This window comes from Nansenia antarctica (assembly GCF_963989245.1).
Source record: "Nansenia antarctica genome assembly, chromosome: 4".
Lineage (NCBI taxonomy): Eukaryota > Metazoa > Chordata > Actinopteri > Argentiniformes > Microstomatidae > Nansenia > Nansenia antarctica.
Window position 1 is genome coordinate 14,096,969 of NC_137689.1, and position 18,268 is coordinate 14,115,236.

The window sequence follows — 18,268 nt, forward strand, 5'->3', positions numbered from 1 at the left end:
GGCCCATCTAGCCTGCTGATGATGGCCCATTTGCTGGAATTCAAACCTGCACTAGGAAATCCCCATATTCAAAAATGCTAGAATCACCAAAAGTTATTTTTTTCTCCTGAGTGAAATAGAAACGTATATATAACATCACAGAGTATTACATGTCATTTAGTGGTATAATGTGTGACAATAATGGACAGATAGAGACAATCGCTGTGTTCGAAATGTACCATTCGTACTATGTATGACGTACATTTGAGTATGTAGTAAGCTGCATGCTAGTATGCCATTTCGAACACAGCCAATATCACATTCTTCACCAAAATACTGAACATTTTTGCGCCAAGAAAATTGAAACGGGAGGGAAAATACATGATTGGCTTGGCATTCCGCTCAAACTTGATGGCCATCAAACTCGGTACCGCCATAACAACTACTCTGATTGGTTTACGACGTGACACAGATCACTGGTACACCAATGAGCGTTGAGCTATTCTAGGTCATTTACTCTCAGAGCCAATCATAACACTTCTGACACTAAAGGGCCAATACAATTCGAGGGTGGGGGTTGGACATGTGGGTCGAGGGTTGGACATGTTTATATTCCACAGCACTCTCTGCTCAGATCATTCATTCTTTTGAAACACGACTTGCTGCTATTTTGCATTTACGAGCTGTGAGCTAAATTAAGAAAGTCGCCAAAGTATGTCTGGAAGAGGTAAAACCGGAGGGAAAGCCCGCGCCAAGGCGAAGACCCGCAGCTCCCGGGCTGGTCTGCAGTTCCCCGTGGGTCGGGTCCACCGGCTGCTGCGGAAGGGGAACTACGCCGAGCGGGTGGGCGCCGGGGCTCCGGTGTACCTGGCCGCCGTGCTGGAGTATCTGACGGCTGAGATCCTGGAGTTGGCCGGGAACGCCGCCCGGGACAACAAGAAGACTCGTATCATCCCCCGGCACCTGCAGCTGGCCGTGAGGAACGACGAGGAGCTGAACAAGCTGCTTGGGGGGGTGACCATCGCCCAGGGGGGGGTCCTGCCCAACATCCAGGCGGTGCTGCTGCCCAAGAAGACCGGAGGACAGGCCGCGCCGAGCTCCGCCAAGGCGGGAAAGGGTGCGAAGGCTTCCTCACAGCAGTCTCAAGAATATTGAGAAACTGGACGCTATATATATATCTGGACTTTAAAAAAAACATGTTGTTTTAAATGTTTATTTTCTATGCTCACTCGTTTTCCATTTTCACTCGATTTTGTGTTACAATAAATTGCTTTTGATATACAAGCCATCTTCTTGCTCGGCTGTCTCTTGGGAGGATTTGCCTTTACATTAATTGTGACAGGCTATTATTCTATCTAGACGATGTAAGGTAGATTATTGTTTGTGCAGACATTGCTATGTCAGTCAGTTGCACAATGTCTTTGACAGGGTCTCTGTATACGGTATATATTAAATACCTATGAGTGTCCTGGTCACTTGGCAGCAATGTGTAGCTAACAGCTCACTTTATTAGCAATAGTCAACAGTCCGAGATGGTGTGGGGAATGTTTTCTGGGCACACTTTGGGCCCGTTGATAACACAGCACCATGTGCATTCCTTCATGGCCACAATGTAGTCACTCTACTGTTGATGGCCACCTGGTAGATGGAAGTGAAAAATGTAATGAAAAAAACACAAATGTGATGATTTTATGGTTTATTTTACATCTCATATCTTCTGTATACAAGCTTATCATCTGCTAATGCATCAGTAAGGTTTACATCCATAGAAGGGCTGTGGGGCACAATTCTGTAGCATTTAGTTTTATCAAGACAACTTGGTCAGTATTTAGAGCTGAGTGACAACATGACAGATATGAAGGCTTACAATATGGTGCACAGCTCAATAAATGCAAACATGGCAATGTAGATTTTAATGTCAGCTGATGGTTGACACTACTATACATTCACTATGAAGAACACTTGACGTTAATATGACACTAACAACATTTTATTGATGCCCTAAAGTGAATTTCACAAAGACATGGCAATGTTCCTTTCTTCAGGTTTGCTGGCATTGTGTCACAGGGTTGCATTCTTGTTATCATTGTTTTTCTGGGTTGAAATAGAGATGAGAAATGTGCAACCCTTTCCCTGAGATGTTTTAAGGCTTGTCATAAGGCTCGGTGTGTAAAGGTGTTGTAAAGGTAATCAGTCGTACATTCTTAAACCTCACTATCTGTAAAATATTGTACATTTTCACCCATCCTCTTGAGGTACATAAATAGGATAATATACATTTAGCTTATACATTAATACAACTCTGAGGTGAATAAACATTATTTAAGGCGCTGCCAGACTTTCAAGTCAAGGGTCTTAAATGCTGATGACTGGTTGGACAGTAGGAGTGGTGAGAGAGGGCCTTAGCGGGCATCATTGAGCTGCCGGGCTGTGGTCAGAATTTCCATAGCTCCTTTGCTCAGGAGGAGGGTGGCCAGGTCAACACCCAGCTTTTCAGCTGCATCCTGGCCAAACTGTGGCACGTTGTGGGCTGTGATCCCAACGTGTTCGGTATCTGCCGATTCCTCTACCTGAAAGGGGTGGTAGAGACAACCAGTGAGACAAGCATCACATCCACTTTTCAGGGGATACATTAGTAATATGGCAGGCTGTGTCTGATAAGTATGATGAACATGATAGAGAGGGCTCCCCCTGTCTGACCTGGTTGCCGGGGGCTACGCTGGTTTGCATGACCTCCTTCAAGCTGTCTGCCCCGTCCAGGCTGTACACGCCACCAGTTAGAGAGAGCTGGAACAGAGAAAAGCATTAACAAACACACCCAGTCACTCACACAAAGTGGTCACGCCAGTATAGTGCAGTCTATTACATTGAGTAGTGCAGTGTATAGTGCAGTCTATTACATTTTCTGAACTCTATTGCAGACTTTTTTCTGTATCTATTGCCAATTCTGATCAGATGCCCAACTAATCCCTTACCATCGAATCCTTCACCTCTGTGTTTACAGCAACTGGTACACTGCAACCTCCCTCCTGAGTACACAAGGAGCAAGAGTCAGTGTCAGATTGATAGTATATGACTAAGAAAGGCAGACAGAATATATGCCTGTAACGATGCACACAAATTATGATCCAGGCAAGACGCAGTGAATAGTGATTACAAGGCAAGATAGAGATTCATTATGTTGATGTAGCATTTATATAACTTAAACAGCATCTTTTTAATGTGCCCCACTGCATCTGGCACCATATGCATCTGTTTATACAGGGTGTGGGGAGATGCAAGGTTTACTTGCCAGGTGTCTAAGGAAGGCGCGCTCAGCGATGCAGCGGAGCACAGTTTCGGGGTGGTGCAGTGTAGACACCATCTCGAGGATGTCGCCATCCCGTCCCCGCACCTCCACTGCCAAGGCCCCCTGAGAGACACAAACAGCCTCTTTTAAGTCACATTTCATCATACAGACAAGTGTCTACATTTACCAGACAAAGTTCATACAATATGCCTTAATTCTCTTCCTGTATTCATGAATTTAAAATGATTCCATGCAAACATACGCATGCACACACACACACACACACACACACACACACACACACACACACACACACACACACACACACTAATGGTTACAACCGCTAACAGCCCAGGTGTTTCCTTTTGGCATACAAACAGTTTGAAAAGAGAACAGCTGTTGTTTAGATACAACTGGTAAATACATTGTGATTACACAAAGTAAAAAAATTAAATTAAAAACCAAACCCCAAGCCTGAAGGTACCCATGTGACCAACATGTACCCACCTGGCCAACAGCATACATGCAGTCTTCCGGGCCAAGAACCTGTAGAGACAAACCCAATCATCGAACCTTTCATTTCAAGAGCAGCTATTACTGTAGCTACAGTATGATACAACATGCAATCCCCATGTGTGTAATTATATGGTTTTGTAATAAGATTGCCCAGTGATGCAGTGAGGCATGAAACACTAATAGTTCCAACAGGGACCACTGCTGGATAGTGTGTACCTGGCTGACTCGTTCCTCCCAGCCCATCCTCTTCAGTCCTGCTGCTGCCAGGATGATGGCAGCATAGTCGTCCTTCTCATCCAGCTTCTTCAGTCGCGTGTTGAGGTTACCTCGCTGTAATCACCAGGTTAAGAAATAATGACAGGCCACATATCATTCACCTCGATACACACAGTCTATTTATACACTACATAAGCCACAGCGGTTTTGAATCAGAAAAAGGATACAATATCTTTAAACTCCAGATGAGGAAACCTTTTTTTCAGTTGGGCAGCCCGACGCAGAGAGCTTGTGCCAATTATACTGTGGGGACAAACAGGATATCATTGAGTCAGTGATTAGGTCTTAAAAATCACACATCCATTGAATATAACATGACCAAGTCATGACCATAAGCTTGACAAAGAGACTATAGTCAGTCAACTATCAGCTCCTTTTCCTGACAAACTCCTACCTCCCCTCTGGCAATGTGTCCAGGGTTCGTCCTGTGTTCTTTGGATGTAGCACCACTGCATCATGGGGGTTTTCACGCCTTGAGAAAACATTAGAAAGGATGAGAACATAAAAGGAAAGCTTATTTTGTAAAACCTAAATCTAATTTCCATAAGTTAGTTTAGAACATGGTGTAATTTAAAGTTCTTGCTAATTCACTGAAAGCCATCAGCCTACATACATTGTTGCAACTTGCAAAATTCAGTACACAACAACACTGCCAGTGCTTAGTTCTCCAACTATGTTTATTTTTTTATTTTTTATTATTTAACCTTTATTTATACAGGTAAAAACACATTGAGCCCCAAGGGCTCATTTTCATGTGGTCTGTACTCACTGAAGCACTGCTCCAATAGTAAACCCTGTGGGCAGAGTTGTAGGGAGGTCTTTCAAAGAGTGCACTACCAGGTCAACCCTGTAAGAAAGAGACGGTATAATAGGGTTATATTTGCATTCTAAGCTATAGTTAGATAACAAAGAGGTTGCAGTATTTAGCCTTAATCATTCCATATAACAAAAATGTACCCGTTGGTTATTATTGCAAGTACATTAATATAATTCCATGATTAGTCAACAGAGGGAGCTGTTTAGGACACTTGTTACCAGGGGGTTATTCCATCAACGTCGTTGAAGGAAAATCTAGGCTTATTTTGATAACTGGCAAGACTTTCAAGAAATCGGGGCTCATTTTGATAAGCCTTGCGAGACTTGTAAAAAATAAGCCTGGAGGATTTTCTTTGGCGACGCTGATGGAATACCCCCCTGGAAACTCACAATGAATCAATATTCATTAAACAATATAAACATACTCGTTCTTCTCCAGAGCATTCTCCAGTTCCTTCGTAAAAAGGTTTTTTTCTCCAATCTGAAACAGCAATATGAAACATTTGAGACACTGAAATATACATACAAGACCAGATGCATGTCATGCCACCATTCTTGCCTACAGTAACAATGACATTTCAAGTCAAGCAAGTCAATCGTACAACAGTTTGATCATAATCAAATTATTCTCTAACATAAAACAAAAATTAAGTATGTACAACGTTAATGGGAGCTTACCTTTGATAAAGCAACGTCCAAGATTTTGTCGCCAATTGTGGACATAGCAACTGGAATGAAAAAACAGTGAATTGAATGATTTCCATAAATGCCAGTGATGACCTCATCAGATCCATTTCACCACATCTAAGACAGAGTAACAAAGCCTTAAGACACTGAACTGTCTGTAAGTCCAGTTGTATGGCTTACATCATTCTCTCCAAAAAAACAATCTCCTACTTGTTCATAGACTGAAAGGAAGGCAGACAGAGGAGGAAGATAGAGTCAGGGAGTGAAAGAGAGAGAGAGCGAGCATGTGTATGGCTGTATGAGTGTTTTTGTGTGTGTGCGTCTCCACTTTTCCTCACCTATTTCCAGGTGGACATCTGGATAAAGAGCCTTAAGTGTCTCTGCCACATAATCGGTCTGAATGCGAGCCAACTGAAATGTAAAGATGTTACTTTGATATGTTGGACATATGTGCCAGCTGGTCATTACTACTGTAATTTATCATATAGCAGATCATTTATCTATGCTGACAATATTGCCAAAGGCAAAGGCCTAATGTACAGGCAAAGGCCTAATGTATCCATTTGTAATAGGTTAATTAGCCTGTAGACTACCTGTGACACATGACCACAGACACTTGTCAGTGACTATCACAATGTTGACAGACTGGGGATGAGCTCTTATCTGATGAGTGCATGCAGACCCACCCATCTCAATTTATAATTCCTCCCTAAGCACTCAACTGAAAAACTCACATCCATACTTCTTATCAGTAAATAAGGAGGTTGAATAAAGAGAGACTATTTTACTAACATCACTCAAATTGTCTGTTTGGCGACCAAGTTAACATTAAGTCAAAGGTAACAAATGGCATACTTTAATATTAACTAATAATAATTAACTGTTGAACTCAACTTGAATACCTCCACAGAATAGTGGTCAACTCAGTGGCATTAAATAAACCCCATACCTGAGTGCCTAAGCTAGAGAATGAATGAATGAATGAATGAATGAACAAATTATTACCTGGCTCTTCCTGGTTCCCATCCTGATGACCCGACTAACTCTGCTTTTTCCATCCTGTTGAATGAGAATATCAATCATAAATAATCATCCTAATAAGTCAGTCCAGATGGTTAGACAAGTCCAGGTTTAAAAGACTCAGTGGAACCTTCATTACTCACTCTAATAAACTTATACGGTCCTTCTTCCATACTACTAGTTACTTAAAGACGGATCTTAGTGACAAGGGTGAAAAATAGGTCTTTCGTAGGCTCAACAAGGCTGTGTATATGGAGAACACTGCAATGTGTATATCCAGAACACTGCAACGAACACTGACTGAGTGTCTTTTCCCTGTAGTGCCTTGTGCTCTAGTCCCTCCACCCTCTGTCTCAGGACTGACTTATGCAGATAAGTTAAGAATGCTGATTCATTGCGTGTCAGTTGTTGGGTGTGTGTGTGTGTGTGTGTGTGTGTGTGTGTGTGTGTGTGTGTGTGTGTGTGTGTGTGTGTGTGTGTGTGTGTGTGTGTGTGTGTGTGTGTGTGTGTGTGTGTGTGTGTGTGTGTGTGTGTGTGTGTGTGTGTGTGTGTGTGTGTGTGTGTGGGTGTGTGTGTGTGTGCGTGTGTGCGTGTGTGCGTGTGTGCGTGTGTGCGTGTGTGCGTGGATGAATGGAGGAGTTTGAGCAAGACTATTCTTTCCACATTTCCTCTTCCCAAAAACAGACCTGTGTCAGACCTAGATTAACTTTTTCTGGCTATTTGTGAAGACAAGTTTCACAAATGAAACAGATATTCAAATCTCAGAATTAGTTTTGATGGACTCTAGATTCAAAAACAATATCATCTTTTGACTAACATCTGAGTTATGTGTCTAGTTCAATTTGGTAGCTACTTTGTGGCAGCTTTGCATCCAGGTCCATGGCTGAACAGCAGATCATATGACCTGCAGGCAGGTAAGCCTACTCAACACACCTCCACAGAAACACATCTAGTTGACAACGCTTTGATAAACGTTTCCCTGAACACTGATGTGAATTCTAATGTAAAACTTCACGAGATTATTAGTGATTACGAAGTAATATCAATTAATGGGAATAACATACATTTTTCACTTTAATCCCGCACTGGTTTCTCTGGTATCATTTCGTGATCTTAGAACTATAAGGTTCTATCTCCGTTTAGGGTAGTTCAGAGATATTGAGCGTCAAAGTTTTTACATTCCATTATGTTTTGTGAGATGGAACCTTTGTCTTTTATGAATTACTAACTAAAAAATGTCAACATTTTAAAAAAAAATAACACCACACAGGCATTAATAAACACCTAATGGATCAGATTATGTAAAAAAACTCAATTTTGACAAAAATGGAGATAGAACCTTATAATTCTAACGTCACGATTTCCTCCTACAGTAACCAATGAGAACATGCGATATCATCGTTCATAACGTTTCTGCCAATCAACGCTAAGCGAAGGCTGTCCCAAAAACTAAACTCGTGCTCTCAAGTGCTCTTATTCCTACCTTTACTTTAGGCTCTTCCGACATCTCTCTGAAACGCAAACAGAGTCCAGTGTAAAGGTGTTATATGCATAAAAAGTGTATCTGCTGTATTCATAACAAAACCGCCTAAAAAGAAACAGAAGGAAAACCAAAACCATTCCAGGCGTGTGACCTCGGCAGCATAGCTACTTCCGCCGGAGTAAACTGAGGGGCGGGGTTTGACTTTAGTGGCGCATTCAAGAGAGATGCACTGCGCCAAAATATTATTATGATCAGAATCAGACTCAGAATTGCTTTTATTACATCAATGTATCGATACAATTAATACCGGGCGATCTTGAGGTTTATCACATAACTTAGAATGCTCTCCAATTAATGTTCATACCTGAGTACTGCTCTTAATACCCTGTACTGATTTTTAGCAGTCGATCAAACTCCCTCTTCCTTCCAAAAATATAATAGATACATTTTAACCAATCTCACGTGATGCCCTGGCAGCTCGCCAACTCTATGATCAAGGCCCTTTGCCCATCAACTACAATTAGAGTAGCCATTAATTAGCAAGTACAAACATAACGGACGGCCTAGTAACAGAGGTTATGAGCAAATATCTTTCACTTACACAACATAACATCTAGGTTGATTGGCATAAAGGGATATGGATATGGATTACTTTTATGTATAGATGAATGAATGAATGAATGAATGAATGAATGAATGAATGAATGAATGAATGAATGAATGGTCTTTATTGTCATTGCTACAGTACAGGTACCAAACAACGAAATTTAGGAGGGGTGGCTCCCCTGGTGTTAGGAAAGAAAAAAATAAAAACACTTTTTTTTTAAAAACACAAGAAGGGAAGGAGCTGGTTTACATAAATAAAGGCTATGTACACTATCCACTATACTATACTGTACAGATAGACGACTAGGGTTGTCATATTGCACAATAGTGTTATTGCACATTTATTTAAAGTGTCGCAGTTTGCAGGCTTGAAATGTACATATTTGTGCCTCAGCACTACACCTGATTTTTTCAGTCCAGCAGCTGCCATCAATCCGTCCAGACTGTCCATGGCCCAGAACCTAGGTCTTTGCTGTGTTCAGGGCCTGGACGGCCCTGTGGTAGAAGCTGTTCTTCAGTCTGTTTGTCCTTGCGGCCATGGTCCTGAACCGCCTTTTCGAGGGCAGCCGGGTAAAGTGTTCGTGGTGGGTTGGGTCCCTGGAGGTCTTGGAGGCCTTCCTGAGACAGCGTGTGTTGTACAGCTCTTCCAGAGAGGGGAGGGGGGCGCCTGTGATCTTCTGGGCTGTTCTCACGACTCTCTGTAGCGCATTTCTCTCCGCGGTTGTGCAGCTGGAGATGCCGTAGGTGAGGATGCTCTCCACTGCGCCGCGGTAGAAGGTCACCAGTATCTCCTGCTTGCTGTGTTCCTTCCTGAGGACTTTCAGGATGTATAGCCGCTGTTGTGCCTTCTTGATGGTGGCTTTTGTGTTGTCCTTCCAGGTCAGGTCATCCCGCATGTGCATCCCCAGGAATCGGAGGGTTGAGACTCTCTCCACGCTCTCTCCGTCGATGAGCAGGGGCTGGATCTCAGACTTTTTCCTCCTGAAGTCTACGATGATTTCCTGGGTCTTTGACTTGTTCAGCAGCAGGTTGTTAACCTTGCACAGCTTGCTCAGTTGCTCTACCTCATCCCTGTACGCCGCCTCGTCCCCCCCCGAGATGCATCCCACCACGGTGGTGTCGTCTGCAAACTTTACGATGGAGTTGCTGGGGTGGACGGGGGTGAAGTCGTAGGTGTAGAGGTTGTAGAGGATGGGGCTTAGCACGCAGCCCTGGGGGGACCCAGTGCTGAGTCTGAGGGCTGTGGAGGTGTGGGGGCCCACCCGCACCCTCTGGGGGCGGTCGGTCAGGAAGTCCTTGATCCATGCACATATAGAGTGTGATAGACCCAGGTCTAGTAGTTTGGTCACTAGCCTGTCTGGAAGGATGGTGTTGAAGGCGGAGCTGAAGTCCACAAAGAGCAGTCTCGCGTTCACCCATGTGTGGGCCTTACAGGTGCTCACAGCCTGCTCTGTGTCGTCCTCTTATGTTATCAGTGCTGTACCCATTAATTTTTCCATCCCCTGGGGTGGTGAAACTTTCAGAGCATTGAGGATAATAATCCTGTATGCAATACTGATTATTGTATGTACTCTGTATGGCGTGTTCCATTGTACTGGATGCATTGGGCAACAATGCACTAACAAAACATTACAATCTAACCAATATTATATATATATATAGGCAAATAACCAATTTCAATCAATTTATGAATGGTGCCTGTGTCCTTCCTATTCCATGTCCGCAGACTGTGCAGCCCCTATGGTTTCATTTTAGCCAGTTTAGGATTAAAGGAATGACACCACATGCCCACTTAATCAGTATGTTAATGAAATAGATGCATATGATTAACTAAATGCACCGTACTAAATTCCACTTAAGACAATTATCTGATAACAAAACACAAAACACCTTGTGATGTTTGATGAAGCACTGACAGGTATGTTGTGATACTTTACACACACACACACACACACACACACACACACACACACACACACACACACACACACACACACACACACACACACACACACACACACTTTGTATGTTTGGATATTGCACTTATCATAAAAAAATAAAAAATAAAAACTTGAAATACTAAATGTTTTGTGGGCCACTTTATTTTAGGGTGGGGAACTGGCAAGATACCTAAAATACTGATGCTGGCTGGCATAGGATATTTGAATATTATTAATATTATATATATATTAATATTATTAATTATTAATATTTTTTAAATATGTTTTATTATATATTTTTAATATATATAATATATATTAATATTATTAATTATTAATATATTTTTGGTTTCACACCTGCTTGTTCGCTGCTGATGGTGAATCTTCCACATCTCAGTTTGGTCGCGCGTGCCCTTTGACCTCGCTGACGAGCCCTTTCCGGTGGAGACGTGGCTGGGTCTAGAAGTCCTTCTTCCATATTGAGCTGCTTTTACACACAGACGCGAGTTTCTCCCCGTAATAATATAGAGACTTTTTTTTTTAAACGAACCACTGGTTAATCTTACAGAGGCAGCACAGCCGGGATCTTTGGCACATAAGGGATTTACAGCAACACAATGGTGAGCAAAATGAACAATGTGCAAGCTAGCTAACGTTATGAAATACCCACCGTAGTAGCTAGCAGAGGCCAGCTAGCTCTGGGCTAACTGTCTAAACACGCTACGATCACTACTGTTATTAACACAATGTTACTAGCAATGTTGTTTTCACATATCCAGATGTGAAGAAGGCGCAATAATGCAGACATATGTTGATATAAATGACACGAATAGAGATGTTTGGTAGCTTGCGTTCTGTTTGATTTAGCTAGCTAGCTACTACTTCCCTTAGCTAACAAGCTAGCAAATGTCATTAGCCAGCTTGCTAGATAACAGTACGTTTGCAATATTGCTAGCTAGCTACCTATACTTGCATTTCTGTGGTCTGCAACGTTAGCTAACTAGCTTGTAGCCATCGTAGTTAGGCCTGTTGACTAACTAACTAACTAACTAACTAACTAGCTAGATAGCTAGATGACTGGTTGTGTACGTTTGCCTTACTGGAAAGATACATACATGGAATGAATTAGCTTAGCTAGCCAGACCCCAACCCTCTCAAAAGAAAAAGTGAAGGATAGTGAAGGATACCATTTACCATAAAGGGGTTCTTTTAAAAAGGTTCAACCTGATAATGAGCTCAGATGACAGTATCTCTGAGGTTGAATGAACATGATATTGTCTCTCTAGGACTACCAGGAGCAACTGTTATGATGTTATATAATCTGGATTTTGTTTTATTGGTGGTAACCTTGTCTCTAGAGTGCTCAGGCGTCACCAATGTCTTTCGCTGGCCTGTCACCTGTATCAGGCTTTGTGGAATTCATTGCCGTTGTCACTAGAGTGTCACCTAGACCAGACAGACAAGGATAGACAGCTGATACATTCCCTGCATACACCTGATGCAGTCAGAACTGTCTTGAGGGTGGAGAATGGGAGGCCATCACAAGTTGAGGTCCTGGGGTTGGGTGTCTTCTTAGCATTCCCACTGTGATAATGGACTGCATAAGCCATACTAGATATGATATGATCTCCAGGGGAGCAACATTTGAATCACTAGCTCCACCTACTCTCCCAGGTGCTGTTGGCAGCGGCGGTGTGCACCAAGGCGGGCAAGGCCATTGTTTCGCGGCAATTCGTGGAGATGACAAGGACACGCGTGGAGGGCCTGCTGGCTGCCTTCCCGAAACTGATGAGCCTGGGCAAGCAGCACACCTTTGTAGAGACGGAGAGTGTGCGCTATGTCTACCAGCCACTGGAGAAGCTCTACATGGTGCTTGTCACCACCAAGAACAGCAACATCCTGGAGGATCTGGAGACCCTAAGGCTTTTCTCCCGTGTGGTATGAACTGATTCTTCAACCCTCAAACATATTCTCCCACTTGCATTGATCTCTGGGAGAGAGAATCATGTTTTCCAGATGAAGATAGTCTAAGTGGGTCCAGTTTATTACTGATTTGTTGGACGATGCATTTGGGCGATTTGTGTGGGGATGGTTCACCTTCAGATGCTAGGGTTGCGGGTTAGGTGACAGTGTGTGTCTCTCCTGCAGATTCCCGAGTACTGTCGAGTGCTGGAGGAAGGGGAGATCTCTGAGCACTGCTTTGACCTCATCTTTGCCTTTGACGAGATCGTGGCACTGGGCTACAGGGAGAACGTCAACCTGGCCCAGATCCGCACCTTCACTGAGATGGACTCGCACGAGGAGAAGGTGTTCCGTGCCGTCCGTGAGGTGAGAGCAGGAGGACAACGGAACACAACTGCATTTGTTGTGTTTAAATTAATCCTACACCAGTCTGAATGGTCGTTGGTTAAACATGACTCCTCTTTTGTCTCCCCCATCTCTCTCTTTCTTTCTCTCTCCCTCGCCCTCAGACCCAGGAGCGGGAGGCTAAAGCAGAGATGAGACGGAAGGCCAAGGAGCTGCAGCAGGCCAGACGAGAAGCAGACCGTTCAGGAAAGAAGCCTCCTGGTTTCGGCGGGTTCGGTAGCTCTGGCATCTCCAGCAGCAGCACAGCCACCATCATTACAGACACTTTCATGGAGCCAGAGAAGCCCAAGATGGCCCCTGCCTCTGTCAGGTATTCCCGACATTCTCAGTGCATGGGAGGAAGGGAATTCTCCATGGAATATGTAATGGACTGAGTTACATAGCGCCTTTGCAAAGCACTTTACAATGGCCTCTCATTCACCCATTCACACACACATTCACACACCAATGGCGGTAGGCTACCATGCAAGGCGCTGCCCCGTTCACTGGGAGCAATTTGGGGTTCAGTGTCTTGCCCAAGGACACTTCGACATGTGGCCAGCCGGGGTTCGGACCGAAGATCTGCCGAACTTGCGATTATTAGACGCCGGCTCTACCTCCTGCACCACAGCCGCAAACACACAAATCAGATACATTATGGGCCGGTTTCAGAGACAAGGCTTAAGCCTAGTCCTGGACTAAATCACACTTTCAATGTAAAATCTCCATTGAAGATGTTTTTTAGTCTAGGATTAGGCTTAAGTCTTTACTGTGAAACCGGCCCTATATATCATAATTTGTCCTGCATTTCTTTTTCTTTTTTTATCAAATGCTTTATTTTCTAAATATTTTCTTTTTTGAACACAGCACAGTTGTAGTTAACAACAAGTCCTGCATTTCTTCATAGGCCCAGTGGTCCCAGTAAGGCCTTGAAGCTGAGTGTCAGAGGGAAGGAGGTAGATGACTTTGTAGACAAGCTGAAGTCAGAGGGAGAGACCATCATCCAGCCCAGTACAGGGAAGAGACCTTCAGAGGCGTCCAAAGCCCTGCCTCCACCAGTTAACACAGAGAGGTAGGTCTGACAGGTTTAAAGTCCCACTATTCTGAGGATGACTTTTACAGAAGGCTCATTGACCTCTCACCCCGTCCTTCCCAGTGTGCACCTGCGTGTGGAGGAGAAGATCACCCTGACCTGTGGGAGAGACGGTGGGCTGCAGAACATGGAGATCCTGGGCATGATCACACTCAGAGTGTCAGACGAGAAGAACGGACGGATCCGGCTCATGGTCAACAATGGAGACAAGAAGGGAGTCCAACTGCAGGTACATTGCAAATGGCCGGGGATCACAGCATAACATTCACTTTTTGGTCTACCAGCCAATCAGATTTTTTACCAGCTACATTTTTCAAACCAACATTAAGGCAAAAATACAGCTAAATATTTTCATATTTGCATGTTTTCTATCTATTGCAAATCGAATCTAATTTCTATCTAATCCTCTGATGTGCATGAAAATCAGAGTCATTGGGTTTTTCCAGAGGAAATTATCCACATATATGGATTCTCTATGAATGTATAAACTTATTTATTGGTGTTTGCTGTTACTGGAGACTGGAGTGCCTACTGAAGTGGCTGAATTTAGCAAAGTAACGTTAGCTCTTTGGGCGGCATTCAATTAGCACAGTCGCAAAAGAATTTTGACTGAACAAGAGTTATTTGGCATAAGGAGTCAGACTCACACACACACACACTACTAATCATTTATTTCCCCTGTTAATATGGCTAGCTTGTATCCATGAATTTCAGAGTCAACTATTATTGGAAATTTCAGTGGTTGGTAACTTTATGTTTTAGAATGCTTTTCACAGTGTGTTTTGGTAAATGAAATATACTATAACCAAAAATAATTCAGTGTATGATCAAACTGTCACAACAAGTTATATTAAAGTAAATCACTTATATCAATGTGCAATACACTGAACATGTGCACATACAATAAATAAATGTTGTGCTATTCATCAATGGAGATTATTTTAGGTCATTATTGAGATATGCATTTTTACCTAATCAGCATTAAGAGCATATTTTCTCTATTACTTATGTAAACTGCTAAAAAGGAAAACAAAAATGAACTGTAAAAAAATGTTGTCAGATATATTTGGTGAATAAATCGGCATTGGACCCAAAAATGCAGTATTGGTCGGACTCTGTTGGGTCTTTAACAATGTGTCTTTATGATTTCTCCACTGTACAGACCCATCCCAATGTGGACAAGAAGCTCTTCACATCAGAGTCAGTGCTTGGCCTGAAGAACCCAGACAAGTCCTTCCCCCTAAACAATGATGTGGGCGTACTCAAGTGGAGGCTACAGACCACAGACGAGACCTTCATACCACTGACAAGTCAGTACATTCTACTGGATAATAGTGTTGTTCCGATACCATTTCTTGATCCCGATACCGATACCTGACCGTGCAGTACTTGCCGATACCGAGTACCGATCCGATACCACGGCGTTTGAAAAAACAAAACAAAAAAACATGTTTTTTGAGCCGCATACTCACCTCGATGTAAAATTATTGCTAACACTTAGTCTGGCACTGCTCAAAACCTTTGTAAAACAGGAAAAAATACCAACAGAGAGTGAATACTATAGAACTTTTTTTTTTATTGTCTACCTACCTGGTATGGTGACAAGAAAATCAACCCCTTATAAAACCTGAAATGTGGCTCTCACAGATGCCAATCAGTGCAATATCCATTTAAGATATAAAACAGTCGTAGTAGTAGTGCAACAGCAAGTGAACATTTACAAACAAAATAACTTTAGTACTTCAAAAAAAAAAAAAAAAAAAAAAAGTTAGTACTCGCCGATACCGATACCAGCATTTTTGTGCGTATCGGTGGCCATGCCGATACTAGTATCGGTATCGGAACAACACTACTGGATAATGCCAGTGCCTTTCTTAAATGTTTTTGTCTTTCTAGTGCTGGCATGTGATTGGTTCTAATGGCTCCTTTTCATGTCCCCAGTAAACTGCTGGCCTTCTGAGAGTGCCACTGGCTGTGACGTCAACATAGAGTACGAGCTTCAGGAGGAAGCACTTGAGCTTAACGATGTGGTCATCTCCATTCCCATCCCGTGAGTACACATGCAGAGGCTATTAATTTTCTCAATGTATTTATTTTCACATTCTTCACATGTTCTATGCAATGTAATCCGGTGGTCGGGTACACTGAATGGTGTTTGATATAGCATTCGCCTTGCCCCTATAGGTCAGGTGTGGGAGCACCTGTGATTGGTGACCTGGACGGAGAGTATCGCCATGACAGTCGGCGGAACATTTTGGAGTGGTCTCTACCAGTGGTGGACGTCAACAATAAGACTGGAAGCCTGGAGTTCAGCGTAGCGGGCCAACCCAATGACTTCTTCCCTGTCAATGTCACTTTTGTGTCCAAAGGCAACTACTGCGACATACAGGTGAGTGTTGGTACACCCTGGTGTGTAAAGCCATATCACTGTGAAGGTTAAGATTTTTTTTATTTCCCTTGAATGACGTTGTAATGCTGAATTTGTGTGTCTATTATGTGTCTAATGATTCCTCTCCCCGCAGGTTCCCAAAGTGTCCCAGGTGGATGGAGACAGTCCAGTGAGGTTCTCCTCAGAGACGTCGTTTGTGGTTGACAAGTACGAAATACTGTAAAGGAGGATATATTATATATTCACATACTACCAAGACAAGGCTGACAAGATCGGTGGACTGAAACAACATATGAAAGGAAATTGGGTGCTGCTAGCCTGTTCATCGCCATCAGTACATCAACAGGACATGAACCCTTTTCGAAAGCCCTTCGCACCATGACTTGCTGTAATTGGTGAATTTGTACCTTTTTACCAGAAATCTATAAGCGGATCTATAGCTGTATGTAAAAAGAATGCTGCACTTGCAAGGAATGATAAAGTCAAACAAGGTCTCCGATCAGTGTCAGGGCAGGTTGGGTGGACCTGGGTGGTGTGATAACAGGAGGGGGCTGTAGATGTATGGATGACGAGCTCCCAGAAACCCTGTTTGTGTCAGTTACTTTTGCAAACCTTTGATTCTACTTGTATAGAATGATTATTTTCTGTAACCTATTGGCTGACTACAGCAGACAAGTCATAATCTTGCACACACCATTTGATATACCCATACTCGGATACAAACTTAACAGTCCATACAACACTACAACCACTGTTGCTTTGGCTAGAACTACACTGTCATTGACTCTGACATTTGTTGTATAGTCTGTACCTTGTATTTAAAAAAAGACCATTATTTTAAATTGTCAGTCGGTTTAGTTTTCATGATCCTGGTCTGCTGACAAGCTACTTTAGATATCAAGTGTAACAGCCTGTTTGTGTCATGGGCTGGTAAATGCCTTGTAGCAATTAAATGGTGAAATCAATTTTGTAAGAATACAACTCAGAAGCACTCTAGCTTTATGCACTTTGGAGTAAAGGGCACTCACTCAAGAACAAGTCCTGTCTGGGATTTTGACTGAGTTGAAGCCTGCTTATAAAATGAAAATGATCAGAGAACCATGGCCATCAAGGATCCTCTAACGTTTAAAAAAACATCTACCATGTGTCTATCTCCACCCAAGCTCCACCCTCCAGCCAGCCCTGGCACACGCCCCCATGGTTAAGAATGTCAGAGATCTTTCTTATTTCACAGTGCGTAGGAATGGCCATATTCACCTTGACTGTGCTTATACAATAGTGAAAAAAAAGAGGGAAAGTAAATATTTGTCTTTGTTGGATTTTTTTCTGTTTGTTTGTATTCTGAATTTTGTGGGATTCAGATTGTTGGTGGGGGAGATTTGAAGTAAATCTAAGAGTTTTGTAACCCTATAGAATAATTAAAATGGGTAATCAAAGTTAACATTCCAATGTAAACATGAAAAGATTAAAGTGTATTATAAACCCTGAAGCTGATGTCTCTTGTCTCTTCTTCTGTATAGTGTGTTGCGCCTCCAACGACCAGTTGTGAAGGTTTTTTAGAATGAAGGTTTTTGTGTTAGTTGCACTCCTTGGTGGCAGAGTCCATGCCAGGTGGAGTGATCTGCAGCAGCAGCCTCCAGGGTGGTAGGGTTCAACAGGGAAGTCTTCAGTCGGTCCTTTAGCTGCTCTTTCGCTTTCTTCTTTCACACACAGTCAGTCAAAGTTTAATAAAAGCTGAGAAACATTGTCTGCCCTGTGGATGGTACCACCATTCCCAGACAGGGTGTACTGTACATGAGTTTGAGGTGAACCTTTTCCTTTTTTTCTG

The 18,268-nt window shown here is 42.8% G+C and overlaps 3 protein-coding genes across 4 annotated transcripts; 2 read left to right on the forward strand and 1 right to left on the reverse strand.

Moving 5' to 3' along the window:
- Nucleotides 1-693: 693 nt before the first annotated feature.
- h2ax (H2A.X variant histone) lies at nt 694-1,134 on the forward strand (the record flags this gene model as incomplete). Its single annotated transcript, XM_080528708.1, has 1 exon — nt 694-1,134. One exon carries the CDS (start codon nt 694-696, stop codon nt 1,132-1,134), a length of 441 nt encoding a protein of 146 aa, XP_080384834.1.
- A 598-nt stretch (nt 1,135-1,732) lies between these two features.
- Nucleotides 1,733-8,176, reverse strand: hmbsa (hydroxymethylbilane synthase a). 2 transcript variants are annotated; one of them, XM_080528375.1, is made up of 14 exons: nt 8,067-8,176; nt 6,569-6,622; nt 5,902-5,974; nt 5,555-5,604; nt 5,302-5,357; nt 4,830-4,907; nt 4,455-4,532; nt 4,228-4,303; nt 4,001-4,114; nt 3,776-3,814; nt 3,272-3,391; nt 2,955-3,008; nt 2,680-2,766; nt 1,733-2,549 (listed from the first exon to the last, which is right to left on the reverse strand). In XM_080528375.1, exons 1-14 carry the CDS (start codon nt 8,088-8,090, stop codon nt 2,382-2,384), a joined length of 1,071 nt encoding a protein of 356 aa, XP_080384501.1. In that variant the 5' UTR covers nt 8,091-8,176; the 3' UTR covers nt 1,733-2,381. The 2 variants fall into 2 exon arrangements, with proteins under 2 accessions (XP_080384501.1, XP_080384500.1); XM_080528374.1 differs by lacking the exon at nt 8,067-8,176 and adding an exon at nt 6,727-6,855.
- A 2,946-nt stretch (nt 8,177-11,122) lies between these two features.
- Nucleotides 11,123-17,920, forward strand: arcn1a (archain 1a). Its single transcript, XM_080530103.1, has 10 exons — nt 11,123-11,232; nt 12,287-12,550; nt 12,761-12,940; nt 13,084-13,289; nt 13,866-14,030; nt 14,115-14,280; nt 15,214-15,361; nt 15,993-16,101; nt 16,236-16,440; nt 16,574-17,920. Exons 1-10 carry the CDS (start codon nt 11,230-11,232, stop codon nt 16,661-16,663), a joined length of 1,536 nt encoding a protein of 511 aa, XP_080386229.1. The 5' UTR covers nt 11,123-11,229; the 3' UTR covers nt 16,664-17,920.
- Nucleotides 17,921-18,268: the final 348 nt, after the last annotated feature.